The sequence below is a fragment of the Emydura macquarii genome, unplaced genomic scaffold (assembly GCF_026122565.2).
Source record: "Emydura macquarii macquarii isolate MOO-44397 ecotype Brisbane River unplaced genomic scaffold, CSIRO-AGI_Emac_v2 contig_2636, whole genome shotgun sequence".
NCBI classification, from domain to species: domain Eukaryota; kingdom Metazoa; phylum Chordata; order Testudines; family Chelidae; genus Emydura; species Emydura macquarii.
This window is the reverse complement of record NW_027132773.1, coordinates 42,685,117-42,699,055: the sequence shown is the minus strand read 5'-3', so window position 1 is coordinate 42,699,055 and position 13,939 is coordinate 42,685,117. Positions and strand designations below refer to the sequence as shown.

Below are 13,939 nucleotides of genomic sequence, written 5' to 3'. Positions count from 1 at the left end.
AGCAGGGGGTGGGCTCTGGCTGCAGGGAGCCCGGCTGATGTCCCTGCCGCCCGCCCACCCCTTTGGGCCAGGCCCAGCTTCCCGACCTGTGCAGCCCGCTCCTGGCGCCCGAAGACCAGGCAAAGCTCCCAATGACTCGAGCGGGGCAGGCTCCCCCGCGGTCCGCACCCTGCCCAGCGCCTTGCACTGAGCGATGCTGCTGCCGGGGCGCCCCCTGCGCCCCTCTGCCGCCGGAGCTGCCTCCCTGCCTGCCGGGCGGCTGGCTGGCGGCTGGCTGGGGGAGGGAAGGAGGCAGCTCCTGCTGGCTGCAGGGGAGGGGAGAGGAGGCAGAGGGGATGTTGTTAAACAGCCTCTTACCGTAAGAGGGAGTTGGGACCCAGATCTTTCCAGTTAATCACACAACAAACTTAGATCATCGCAATAAAAAGCGGCGCGGCTCACTCAGCCTCCTCTAGTGACCGACTGTGCACAGGGGTCCTGCCACGAGCCATCGTCTCCTCTCCTCCTCCCTGCGAGCTGCCAGCGGCACCATGTGGGCCAACAAACTCCTGCCGGTCCTGCTGCTCCATCAGCTGCTGCTGCTTCCCATCACCATCCCTTTGGCAGGTTAGTTTTTGATCTCACTTTGCCAGCGATTTCTTCCCCCCCCCCCCCCTTTCTCCTGCATCCTTTTCTCTTTCCCATGTATTATGGTGGGTGGAGATGTGCACTATTTACAAACCTTTGGGAGAGGATACAGACAAAGTCGAAAAATCTCCACCCACACCACACTTACCTGCATAAAACAAACACACCTACCTACTCTCCCTTCCAGATGGCTGCAGAGTACACAGGGTGAGTTGCAAACCAAGTGTCACTTCTAGCTGAAAAAACCTTCTGCTCTGGCAAGCTGAAAGCCGCGCACAGATTGCACTGAAGGAAGGAGAAAGGAGCTTGTCCCTTCTCCTGCAGACAGGCTCTGTGTTTGCTCTGAACAAGATGCACATTAGGGAGTAAAAGTCCCCCTCTGAGTACTGGATTAGCTAGATCACCACGGAGGTAGTTGGTTTAAAATGGTTTTGTATGCAAATATTTCTGAAGCACGAGGGATCTTTTGGTATGAAAGGCAGTAGGATATGAAAATATTGTACTATCAGTGCCAATGATTTTTCATTGTGTTTGTGCATTTCTGTGCATATGATTTGCACAAACAGCTTATATTTTGTGGTTTAGCTCTGGGTTCCTAAACTACCATTACCCACATTTAGGGGTCTCTCAGGACAGACAGAGAGAGTTGGATGAACTGAAAATGGTAGAGGGTACTTCTTGGTTGCTTCTTGGAACTCTCAGCTATTATCAGGGCAAGAGGAAACATCTGTACTTTATTGCACAGTAATAGATTAAATAAGGGTGAGATGACAACGAACATCCAAAACACATGATAGTTTGTGACTTAATGTCCAAATGGCAGGCATGCTTTGTGCACGTTCAGCAGCAGGAATATGCAACTTCTAGACTTGAATTAATTCTAATTTCATTAGTGTCTCAATTCAGTTCCTGATGAAATTGGGTGTGTGGAAGGTGCTAGGAGTGAACAATAATAAGCGATCAACTCTTAGAAGCTGTTTAGTTTAATTTATTTCTTGAAGTGCTCCTTTTGATATCAGAGGGACTTGCTCTGTATTTCTATTGGCTCTTTGGTGAGGCACTTGAGGAGAAACGTTTTACAAAGATTTCCACAAACCTTTCCTTCTTTCCTTCCCCAAAGCAGTGAAGGAAAGATTGCTACTCTGCTAGACCGACAGAAAGAAAAGATCTGCCAGCAGTGGGCAATACACTGGAACAGATAAACAAACAATGCAGAGGTCCCGACACACATAGAAAGCATGTAGTTGTGAGGCACACTTCTGAAGGCACAATGCACAAATAGGTGCTTTGTAGACCGCAGTTACAGTGTGGTGGCTTGGAGGAAGCAGCTGCAGTTTCCCATTGAGTGAGTCTAAGGGGTAAGCAGGGCTAAATACAGATAATCTCAAGAACTCACATGCTGCCCAGATCTGGGGCTTGATTCTGTGATCCTGGGATACATTGGATGCCTCCTCGAGAGATCTTCTTAAATACAAAAGAATGATAATGAATTTCACAAATAATGTGAAACAGGATTATTTTGTGTTTGAATGTGCAAATCACAAATACACTGACACTATCACCTTCTAATAATCCCCATATAAAATAAGAGCCTAATTCTGCATGGTGCTGAGCATTTCATGAGAGGTGCTATGTGCCTTCTACTCCCATTGATTTTAGAGTTGTAGGGCTTCCTCAGCAGGTTTTTCTAATATAGACCCTTGTTAGTATTATTTTTTGTATTATTTCCTTCCGGCATGTGCATCATCTTTTCCATGCCATTGAGATATACCTGCTTTGGAAAATGGTGACCTTTCCATTTTCTCAGCAACCCTGCTCTGTTTTCACCCCCTTCCTACCTCCACTCCCTCACTTTATTATTGAATCCATCCTATTGGACAAACAAGATGAGTCTTGCCATTCACTCACCACTATTGGACAGCTCAGAGCTTTGACTCTGTTTGCTTTGCTTTTTTTATTCCTATTTTCATGAAGAGCATGAGTTTCATGAAAAAGGCCAAACTTTAAATTCCTTTGAGAACAAGATACATAGGGAAAAATGTGCCATTAATTTTGTAAAATATATTAAGTCTTTTTTTCATATACTAAGACCTCACTGAATCATTTCTCCATGGAGGTTTTTATTTTACTTGGGATTTTTAAGAGGGCCTGTACACTCTGAAAAATTCAGTGTATATATGTTAAGAACTCTTCAGAAATTAAACTATTTGACTTGTGTATTATAACTTAGAGATAGAACAGACTTCTTATATCATCAGATCCACCTCCCTGCTAATGTATGAATGTCCCTATTCTGTTAATGTTAAAGTGTCAAGCTAGGAGGTTTATTTTTATTATGTATTACCTATATTATGTTGACACCTACAGGTTCCAATCAAAGCATGGCGGTCCAACATTCTAGGTTCTGTATGAAATAGTCTCTGACTTGGAGAACTCAGAAATCAGGATGTCTGTGAGTAAAGGGAAAGAGAGAGAGTGAAGAAAACATTACTGAGAACATATGTTGACATGAGCTAGCTATGTCCTTTGTGAGAGGTTTGATTCTTTCTTAAATATATAAATAAGATAAGATAAGAATAGATGAATGAGATAAATAAAATTCTTACTAACCAGCTGTTTTCCATTGGCAATATTCTGTATGTATCTATCACTTACACTGAAAGACTAGTCTATAAGCTAATAACTTTCCTTAGGAAATATTGTACTCCTGATATTCTGCCTATTTAGATATTCTTAATAACATCCCAGTATTCCCAGTCAGTAAGTCTTTTATTCTGTTAAAAAACAGGCTTAGCCCAATAAAAGCTGTAGAACTAAAATGACATCCATTTTTATGAACCAGGAAAACAAATTAGCACATGCAAAAGAGGGAATGAAAGATTTATAAAAGGCATCAAATTTTCACATGAAGAGGTCTAGCATTTGTCTTAAAAACAAATTTCACAGCATTGTCTGTAGGTCACATGAGATTAAAAGAATCTGAAGTACAGGTGTACAAGATACGGGAGTGCATTTTGTCTTTTTGACTAAAAAAAAATGCCATGTACAAATATTTGTAGCCATAGGAGTGTTGTATGTTTCTGTGGCTTGCATAACTGCATGTATTTTACAAGTCCAATGTGATTTATTCTCCTCACCCCATAGCTGTAAAGAATCATTATACTATATGTCATCCACAATGCAAAATGGTACTCTGCCAATTTGAAGACTGTATTCCTTCTGGTTAATGGAATCCATTTGGCGCAGAGTTCCAATGGCTGCTTGTTTTGCTCGCACATGCAGTACAGCATTTACCCTACATAACAGATTTTCTGTTTCCATTAATAACATTTTTGTGAGCAACATAACCAGAGAAAAATAGAGTAAAAAGACTTGAGATTAGGATGTTGCATAAAAAACAGAAAAATGTGCTCCGAAGTCAAAGAAAGAAAAGCCTCTTAGTGGAGAAGCTTATCTCTTATTAAGATAATACTTTAACTGAGGCCAGAGTTGGGAGGGAAATGTTCATTCTCTCTCACAGAGGATGACATCTTTCCTTTGAATCTTTTTGCTGAGTATTACATGCAACTTAAGTCCTTCTAAACCTTGTGAAGAGAGGGAGGATGGCTTTGTGAGGATGATACAGGATTGGAAATCAGGAGACATGGGCCTGTCGTACCATGGTTGAAGAGCAGTCAATTCAATGGCACTCTAATCTCCCTGAACCCTCCAGAAGAGTTTTCCTGTTCTGTATGTAAGGGTGGGTTTAGCAACTTGCACTTTTCCCCCAATAGCCACAGTGGGGGCTACCCTGCAGTAGCAACATCAGGAGGACTGACATAGCTAGAATTCCCCCTGGGTCACTCAGGAAGGGCACATTACAGTGGCAGCTTTGCCATCTTCTAAATGGGAGCAGCACACACTGTCTGCAGTCCCCTGAGCAAGTCTTCTAGAAAGCATGGAAAGGGGTGGGTGACATTCCCTGTTTTCACTCCCACCTCATCTGGGGAGGCCGGTGCTAGTATGGAGCAGTAGCTCTGTTTCCCAGTGTGCAGGGATACTAGGATGGGGGGAGGTGGGCTTCCTTGCATCCATTTCCATTGCCTTGCATCCCAAACAACAACCAGTCTCCTTTTTTGCAGAAGAATGTACATGATGCATTGCTGGAGGTGAAAGAGACATTAAATGCTTATAAAGATTGTTGCTTTCACTGTAGATGGTAGTGTGAAATGGTAAGGATTTATTTCTTGTGGTAAATACTGTGCTTTGAAAGCCTACTGATCTCACAAGAAAAGACTCTGTTTTTAGCTAGAGGCTACATTTAGCAGGTCAGAGTACAAACTGCAGAACAGTCCGTTCTGCTAGTCCATCCCAGCATCCTGCTGAGCAGATAACCTTTTCCTGGAAGAAAAAGGCTGTCCTATGTCAGATGTACATACCATCTGACTTCACACTATATCTTCTGTTACCATTACCTTTAGTCTACTGGGCTTTGGTATTGTCCACAGATGAATTGTGAAGACAGGACTTACTAAGTTTGAAAGTCAGGTTTCTAATAAAAGGTTAATCCTTGCTCCTGCTACTGAGGTGCCCGTTGTAGGAAGGAGTCATTGGCAAAATAAATAATATCAGTGAACAATAAACAAAAAACAACCTCCCTCTGTTGTCCCACCTCCTCAACATCTGGCCTCAAAACAATTGTAAAGCACAGAAATAGGAACAAAACACAAATAAGTTTGTTTTTTCCAGGTTGTTACAGATGTACTTATGCATTGTCAGCAACTTTTTTTTGCCAGGAGAAAACTTTTGGAAATTAAAATCATCCCAGTGCCATTCTATATTGTTTTCATTCAGAATTCTGAGAGGACTTAACTGTGACAAGCTAGGGATGAATCTCTGTATGGCCTCCTTGTTTTATTTAATGACTTTCCATCTGTACAATCGCCTCTGCTTTTCTTGAGTCTGGGCTAACTCCTTTTTCACCGAGCTAGTATCCTACATAAGTCAAGTCACTGAATACAATCTGGCATTTTTTCATATTCAATTTAAAGTTCTTTTCTTTGGCACATTGCAGAACTTTATGCAACTTCTTTTTGTGCTGATAATTATTGCACCAAATCAGCAGTCGTGGGCAATTATTCATTTCATCCCTATACTCCAATCTCTGGAATGTCTCTAGTGCTGAAGCAATTCTAAAGGAAAGTCACTTAAACATGTCTACCAAAAGAGGAGTAGAAAAGACTAAGTACGTTATTGAGCTGCGTCTGCCAAAAACAGTGGCTTCTGTCCAAAACTGAAAACTGTCCTGCATTTTGTAGTATCGGAATAATCTCCTCAAACCATATTTGATGGCTTTATTAACAACTTTTAGATCTACACAAATCTTTAACCTATTTGGTTTTATCATGATGGCCATGTTATTAACCCAAATAGCTGGTATCAGAATTCTTTCAATAATGTTTAATTTTGCTATCTGGTCAAATTTAACTTTTCCTTTCTATATACATTTGTGGTGGCATGCTGGGACCTGAATCAATATATGATATAGCCATGATATATAATATCCTTAATAGATTCTAGTCCACTAAATGCCTCATTTAATTCTTTAAGAATATCTTTTGCATCCTGTTTTGTAGGCTAGGTATACACCTGTTTGATCATCTCTATTGGCAGACTGCTCTTCCATCCAAGTATGGTCCTCCTATTGCATTGTTTGAAACACCTGTCACTGCTATCTCTTCTTATATAGACATGGCAGTGTGACTTTGCCATATGGACTCATTCTGTGTGCATTATAACATCTAAGTTTTGGATTTTAACAGTGTGCTATCACTATATATACTGCATTCAGCTCCAGTGTCTATTTTGAAATCTATGTCTGATAATTTATTTTCCTCATCAGAAACTGGTCTTCTGCCGAATCTTGCCCTATAAATGTTATTGAGACCTAATCAAGAAACTCTGTTTCTACATCATCACTGTTCTGCTTTCTCCTTCAACTGTATATTTGTGACTGTGTTATGCTTTTGTATTTCTTTTGCAATTTGGCCTGAATGTGGCATTCTCTTGCAAAATGGTTGCTCCTTTTGTTGGGCAATTTGCATCATGTTCTGTGGTGGTTTTCACATTTATTCCAAACAAATATAGTCTTTGCAATTTGTTTATTCCGCCTTTATGCCTTGGTGAACATTTTTAATTAGATGCAATTCAGTCCTTTCATTGTTTGCTTCTCAATTCATTTGGGAAGCACAACTTACATTAGCCCTGTACTTAATGACTGTTCTTTGCAAAGTTAAGTTCGTTTCTTAGCCTTACTTTGAACTTGTTATGAGTTACGTCATAAGTTATTTACTCTCTAATTAGTTCATCTGTTAACTGTTCAAAATCACATGACTTAGTTTTATGACTTGTGTTTGTAAGATAGTGATCAATGGTCTCACTTGGCAGAAAGTAGCTTGTACTGAGAATGTGCCTTTCCCAAGTGGCATTCTTGTGTGGATCAAAATATCCTTGCTGTTTTTGAATGACTTTTTCTAGTAGCTTGCTATTGATGGAAATGTGTTGTAGATCTTCAGTCCCTATAGACTTGCTACATGTAGGATTTTACCCTCTGCAGTTTCTCTTCATTGAGACTTGGAATAAATAAAGTCATAAGAATTGGCAAGAAGTTGACAAGTAGAATACATTTAGAACCCTCATTTTATGGAAACCTTGGAGGATATTTGAAAATTAAAAAATAAAAATAGGAGATTTTCCTAGGCGGGGTTTGCTGTGTTGCTTCAGTTCTGCTCTAAGTCTGAAGTTATTGTATGGCTGTGTACTGTGTATTGTAGGGCTGTGTGGTTGTATCTACACTAGAAACAAAGGAATGCACTTTTTTTTTTTTAACAGAGAGAGCTATTTTATTGTAAAATCTTAGTGTAGACAAGGCAAATGCTAGTTTTACTTTCATGTACATGGTCCAGGTAATCCATAGGTGCCCCTCTACTCCCTGGGTTTAACTCCAAAAACAACATTGAAGTAAAACTATCACGGTGTTGAGGTTGCCTTGTTTACACCTGGATTTTATACCAAGATAGCTGATATGAGATAACCATCATGTTTGAATGAACAGACAAAACCCCGATATCTTGTACCCGAGTGAAGGTAAACTATATAAGTCTGAAGCTTAGCTTATGGGTTATCTAAACTCTGCATGGTTACATTTCTGCTGAGCTCCTTAGTGCTACTCCTGCAGAATTCACCTTCAGATATGTGGATCATCAGTGTTACTCAGGTTATCAATCTCAGATTTGCTCAGTAAAAAACCTTCTTTGATACATGCAACAAGGGGAAATAAGCAACCCTCAGTTAACCAGGAATTTTGGTTACTCAGTTTAGAAAGTAGAGATGAATTGTAATCACATTTGGGTAGGCAGGCCATTCATTTGGTTTTAAGCCGGACAATCCTGTTTTTGTATGGTTTGTCCCCTCTCTGCTATTGATGTAAAACTGGATGTGGTTTTATCTGGTGTCATACACAGAGGATGCCATTTTCCACAACATGCGACTCCTTCCTTACTGGTGTGACTTTGCACACGTGGTGCATGTGAAGTCATGCCAACGGGTGAGAGTGGGGACAACTGAAGGGATTATTTGTTTCTGGGATGCATCAGTGGCCACCCTATGTGCCATACATCGTTTACTGATTACAGCCCAGCATTTGAGATGCTCTAATCTAATAGAGAACATTTCTTGAGAATTGTTTAAGATTACGCAATAAATCTGTTTTATTGTTATTTTTTAAAGTAAAAGTTCATGCTCTCATTCAACTATTTCTGTGTTCCTTTTTTTTTATTGCTAGAATTATAAGTGTTCATGGTTAAAATTAATCTCTGGTACAGCTCTGCTGGCTCTAATGGAGTTACACAAAGGATTAATTTGACCCTTTATTGTTGGATTGCAATCAGGGCTACAGAATGTAGTTATTTCAGATCTAAAGTAAATCAGGTTGTTGCAAATTGCTAAATGCAGGGTCAAACCCTTAATCCTCTTTGGACAACTGTTCATTTAAAAACAAACAAACAAACAAACCAAAAAAAAAACCTGTCCCATGATTTTTAGGCTAAACTAAACTACACTACTTAACTTTTTTTATCTTGCTCTTTCATGCTAACTAGTGACAATTTAAGAGCCCATTATCATATGGATTTATGATAATGATACTTATCAGTGGATGGGAAATGTTATCAGCAGGAACCGGAAAGAAATACTTTGATATTACTGGATGGATTCTCACCTTCATTTGTCATAGAGAACTTGACTCAGGCTCTGTATAACTAATTCAGTAATAATAAAGAAATCTCCTAAGATAAGAGATTTCAGCATTTTACCCCTACGGTTGCTTAAAAGGATTGCTTTACTGTTGTAGTCCTGATACATGAGATTGAAATGTGTGTTGCAGTGCATTGACTTCAGCACTGGTATTGTGGAAAAGGCAACTTCATTTAAGCTGCCTGATTTTACACAATAAAGGGAAAATGGGTACCAGTGATGTGCTGCACCATAAATTTCCCCCCTTAGCTTTTGATTAATTCTGTGTCCACCGAATGGAAGAGATGCAAAAAAAGAAGTGAGGAACTAGGGAATCTGTTAATATTTTCATATTAAATAAAAACTTTTTCACATAACAACAACAATCAAGGAGTGGAATCAGCATCATTGGTAAAATAAACCTATATTAACCTGCCCAATGCTGGCAATGGCTGTAATTTGTCCCTGAAAAATAAACTAATATATGTAGCTCTATACCATTGTTCAACATGTGCAGTTTGAAAGGATGGGAGGGGGGGGTGAAGATTTTGTAGGTATTTGTTGCAGCAGGGATATCTTCTCTCTGGGAATTCTCTTTTTAATACCTGAAGCTTGGTGCAATCTGATCTAAATGCAAACACAAAAACAAAAAAAACCAACCCTCTTAAAAACTATTTTGAGGAGCACAATGGATAAGTCATCTCTTGGGTAGTTGATTGAGCAGCATCCAGTGAAGAAGTGAACTCATCATAACCTTCCATGTAATGGGATGTTGGAATTTTAACCAGGGGCTCATAGGAACTCTCCTGTAATTGGTGAAAGTTTTGTTCTGAGACCTGAGGTGTGATTCTCTGCTGCATCTTGTGCAGTCATTTACACTATTGCACAATGAATCTAAAACGCTACCATTTTGACCCAGTAGTATTTTATACTCACCATGTGCTGGCACAAATAACTATACATGGTGCAAGGTAGTGAAGAATCGGGCCTGTGGTCTATATTTGCAAAAAGTAACGGGCTCTAGTGAACCCCTTTTGTAACCTAATTGCCGCTGAACATCTTGATCCAGTCATTGCTGCAACTTGTTGAGAGGAGAGAAAAAAAGATTGCAAAAGGAGAAATAGGAAAGTAAATCATGAAAAATAAGGTGACATGCTCCTGGCATAGACTCTTGCCTAGTTTGTAGATTTAGTGTCTTATACAATTGCTTATCTGAAATTATCTGCTGTATTTTTAAAAGCTCTCTGTGTCTGAATGAATACAGATCAATGACTGCAAGTGAAGTTTTCCCCTCCTTGCTGTAGGGGCTGATATGGTTTGGTTTCTTAAACTTTATATATTGTCTAGTGAAATCATTATCTCCTTAAAGATCTGTCTTTTCTTTTATCTTTTTGGATTCTTCTGCAGAGGGCAAAGGTAAAAGGAGAAATGCGCTTCATGACTTCAAAAAGATAGGCGAGACTATGCTGATTAAATCAGACGTATCACTAGTGGGAAAAACCAAGCTGTTAAACACCACAGAGCAATGTGCCAAGAGATGCAGCAGGAATAAAGGCTTTTCATTCCCTTGCAAGTAAGTTGTTATATCTCTACAATTTTTTTTTTCATTATTAAAGTGACCAATATGATACCCTCTAACCAAATACACCACTTACCTTGACATCAATGGGACTGCCACCCTGGATAGAGGGCACTGTATTGCCTGAAGTTTGTGTTTTGACACCTGTGATTTTACTCTAAATGGTCAGAGATTCTCTGGTCTTCTCAAACCCTTAACCTGAAATTGGAGGACTTGTCCTGACTTCTTTAACACCACAATTTGTAATGTTTTTTTGCACAATAGATCTGAAGGAATTTGCTCAAATTAAGATGTAGATGGCTTGTTTTATATTTGTTGTTGTTAAAGGAGAGCTTTTGGGATGTCTTCATTGCTTATAAAATTGTTGTTATACATTACAGCTGCAATGCTGTGGCACCACTTTAAGCCATATTTTGCATGTTACTTCTGTTGACTTCACTGGGAATTCCACACACGGAACACAGATAAGTGCATGGCTGAAGTTCATTGGCGTGTACTTAGAATCTCTGGTACAAAGGGATCAAACATTCTGGGCTGCATAATAATTACAAACGGAGAATCTGAGCTGTAACTGTCCCGAGGTATCTGCTGTATTTTTCCAACACATCCTGCTGCTGATTGCTTGTCTGCCTATAGTAATACTTGTTTTATACTCTCTTTTGGGAAAAATCACACTATTTTGTCCACTATGTATTAGACCTGAATTTTCCCTCTGGCCTGTGTTAATATATGGCTATGACAACAAATGAAAGATAATGATTGTAGAGGAGAGAGGCAGATAACTTCTGTGCTCAATAACAGGATCTAGCAACACTAAAGGGAGTGGAATTTTTAACATTGACTACAAATGGGAGCAGGATCAGATGCTTTATTTAGACACCTTCCCTGGCAAAGAAGATCCTCATATAGAGCCTGATCTTTTCCCACTAAAGAAATGAATTCAGTGGTGCAAGTTCTGGCCCCTAAGGTCATGAGATCTGATCCCCTGCTGCCTTGCCCCTTGGGTACTCATGAACACCCATGAAAAATGAATGCAAGGCAGGTGTGAAATGCTTCCAGATGAAACTGGTAGGTTGCCTTTTGCACCAACCTGACACTCACTTTTTGCATGGTGTAAATGACTGTGGGCTTAATGCTGTTCCCACTGAAGTAAGAGTCATAACTCCCATTGACTTCAGTGGGAACTGGATCAGGTCAGACATAAGGGGTTCAAGATACTATGGGATCTTGCCCATTGAGCTGATCTGGAGGAGTGCAGGAATGGGGCCGACAATAAAATTACTTAGGTTTCATAATATAAAAAATTATTTCTGAACTCTGCCAGATTTTGAACAATGCTAAATTGCTACATCTGCTGAAGAAAACTGCTTCAAGCTTTCATGAGTTGTGGCTGCTGTTGTGTCCTGAAAAGTAGGTTAATACATGTGTGTTATTTTAATCCATTATGAAAAATAATCTAGAACTACTCATATTTTTTTCAGTACTTTCTCATTTGTGAAGGATTTTCCATGACTGTGGCCGTTGCCTTCATTCAGGGGCAAATCCTTTCCCCTGTGCTCAGCCTTAATAAAATGGCTGCATACTGGGGAGATGTTTAAGGGCTTTGGAGGAATGGGGGAGGAGAGGAATCGTGCATCCAGTTGGCAGAATGGCAGCACTGTTGTAATTGGTCCTGCTTCCGAGGTTCGCTTGCTTCTTGAGTTAGTTAGAATGAATTGCAGATCTGCCTACTCATGGATCCACAGGCCCTGCATCTGCTGCTTCCCAAGGCTGCCACTGAATTCCCCCTCCACAGTGTCAGGCAGAGATTTCCATGATGTGCAGATCCATGAACTGTAGGACACTTCTTGCCTAGGCGCCCAGAAATCAGGTCTCCCATGCAGCATAACTGCACTGATTTTAATGTATCCAGGGCCATCTATTGGTATGTCCTAGTTTTGGACCCTAAGAGAGAATTGATATAAAGTGCACATAGGGCAACAGGATTTCTTTAATGCCAGTAAAAAATAAATGTTTAGAAAAAATATAATTATGTAAAAGAATCAATGTTTAACTTTCCCTTTTAGAGTTGGGAGCCCACACCTTAGCATTGTGCTAGCATGAGACAACCAGAAAATGTAACTGACTGTAAACATAAGCTAAAACTGACCAGTCAAGCTGTGAGAATAATTTACTTTTTGGTTCACTGTCAGTTCCAAAATAATAATAATAATTAATTTTAGGGAGTGCAATGGTCCTGAAGATATGGTCAGGAAAAGATTGTTAGAAGCCTTTGTGTGGAGAGGAAAAAGGTTAGACTGGAAGATATCCAAGATGGAGTTGGAGGAGGAACTCACGGAAATGGTTGTAAATGGTGCATTCAGTGAGTTTAGAAGTGAAGAGAGAAAGGGAAATGAGAATGTATTTGGAGAGACAGATAGGATCAATGGTGGTTTTTCTGAGGAAAGAGGAGATCAGACATGGCATCTTGAGGAGAACTGGGCAGAAGAGAGCAGAAGGCTGAAGAAGGGGCAGAGTGATGAAGGTTAGCAGTTTGGAGGGGTTGGAGACCAAGGAACAGAGAGAGATGTTAGATATAGAGAAGGGATGAGAAACCTTGTTGGTTTTGATGGGGAGAAGATGAAGTGGAACAAGGGGATGGGAGACCAAAACTATAACAGGGTTCAAAAAGAGAAGTTCATGGAGTATAGGTCCATCAATGGCTATTAGCCAGGATGGGCAAGGATGTAAAACACACTCTGAAGTGTCCCTAGTCTCTGTTTGCCAGAAGCTGGGAATGGGCGACAAGGGATGGATCACTTGGTAATTACCCATTCTGTTTATTCCCTTTGTTATACCTGGCATTGGCCACTGTTGGAAGACAGGATGCTGGGCTAGCTGGACCAACGGTCTCACCCAATAAGGCCATGCTTATGTTCTAACATGGGTGAAATACTTGCATACCTCACGGGGGTGAAGTAAGTTTCAATTAATGTTTGAGATCCTGAGGTAGAAGATTTCACATAGGTGCAAGGTATTGTCATCATTTTCAGGTTAATTAGCCACATTCATCTCTGGTGTAAATGCACTGAATTGAAGTAAACTGAGTTGAATCTGATTACATGAGGGATAAATTTGGCCCATGGGGTTCAATACCATATATCCCCCTCTTCTTTCCAGACCTCTTATAATGGAAGGGAATGTCTTTTTGGGAAAAGAGCACAATTGGGGCTGCATGTACTGCCTCAGCCACATTTGTGTCACTTTTAAAATAGAGATTTTTAATGACAAGTGAAATCTGAGATTAGTGCAAGCAGTGAAACTGGTATTTAGTGCTACAACCACAACTGCTTAATTTCTTTGTTCTTTATGCTTGTCAGCACAGTCGTGGGTTTAAATACCAATTTGGGCTGCTTCTGTGTCTTTCTCAGTAAAAATAGATCTATTGTCATAGTATACTCCTTGGTATGCCATCTATCATTA

At 40.1% G+C, this 13,939-nt stretch overlaps 1 protein-coding gene across 1 annotated transcript in view; it reads left to right on the top strand.

Annotated features, from left to right (window-relative positions):
- Nucleotides 1-530: 530 nt before the first annotated feature.
- HGF (hepatocyte growth factor) overlaps nt 531-13,939 on the top strand; it is a 74,807-nt gene continuing 61,398 nt past the window's right edge. Inside the window, exons 1-2 of the mRNA XM_067564545.1 lie at nt 531-606; nt 10,306-10,471. Of these exons, the coding sequence (XP_067420646.1) occupies nt 531-606; nt 10,306-10,471 (242 nt within the window). The remainder of the gene's footprint in view (nt 607-10,305; nt 10,472-13,939) is intronic.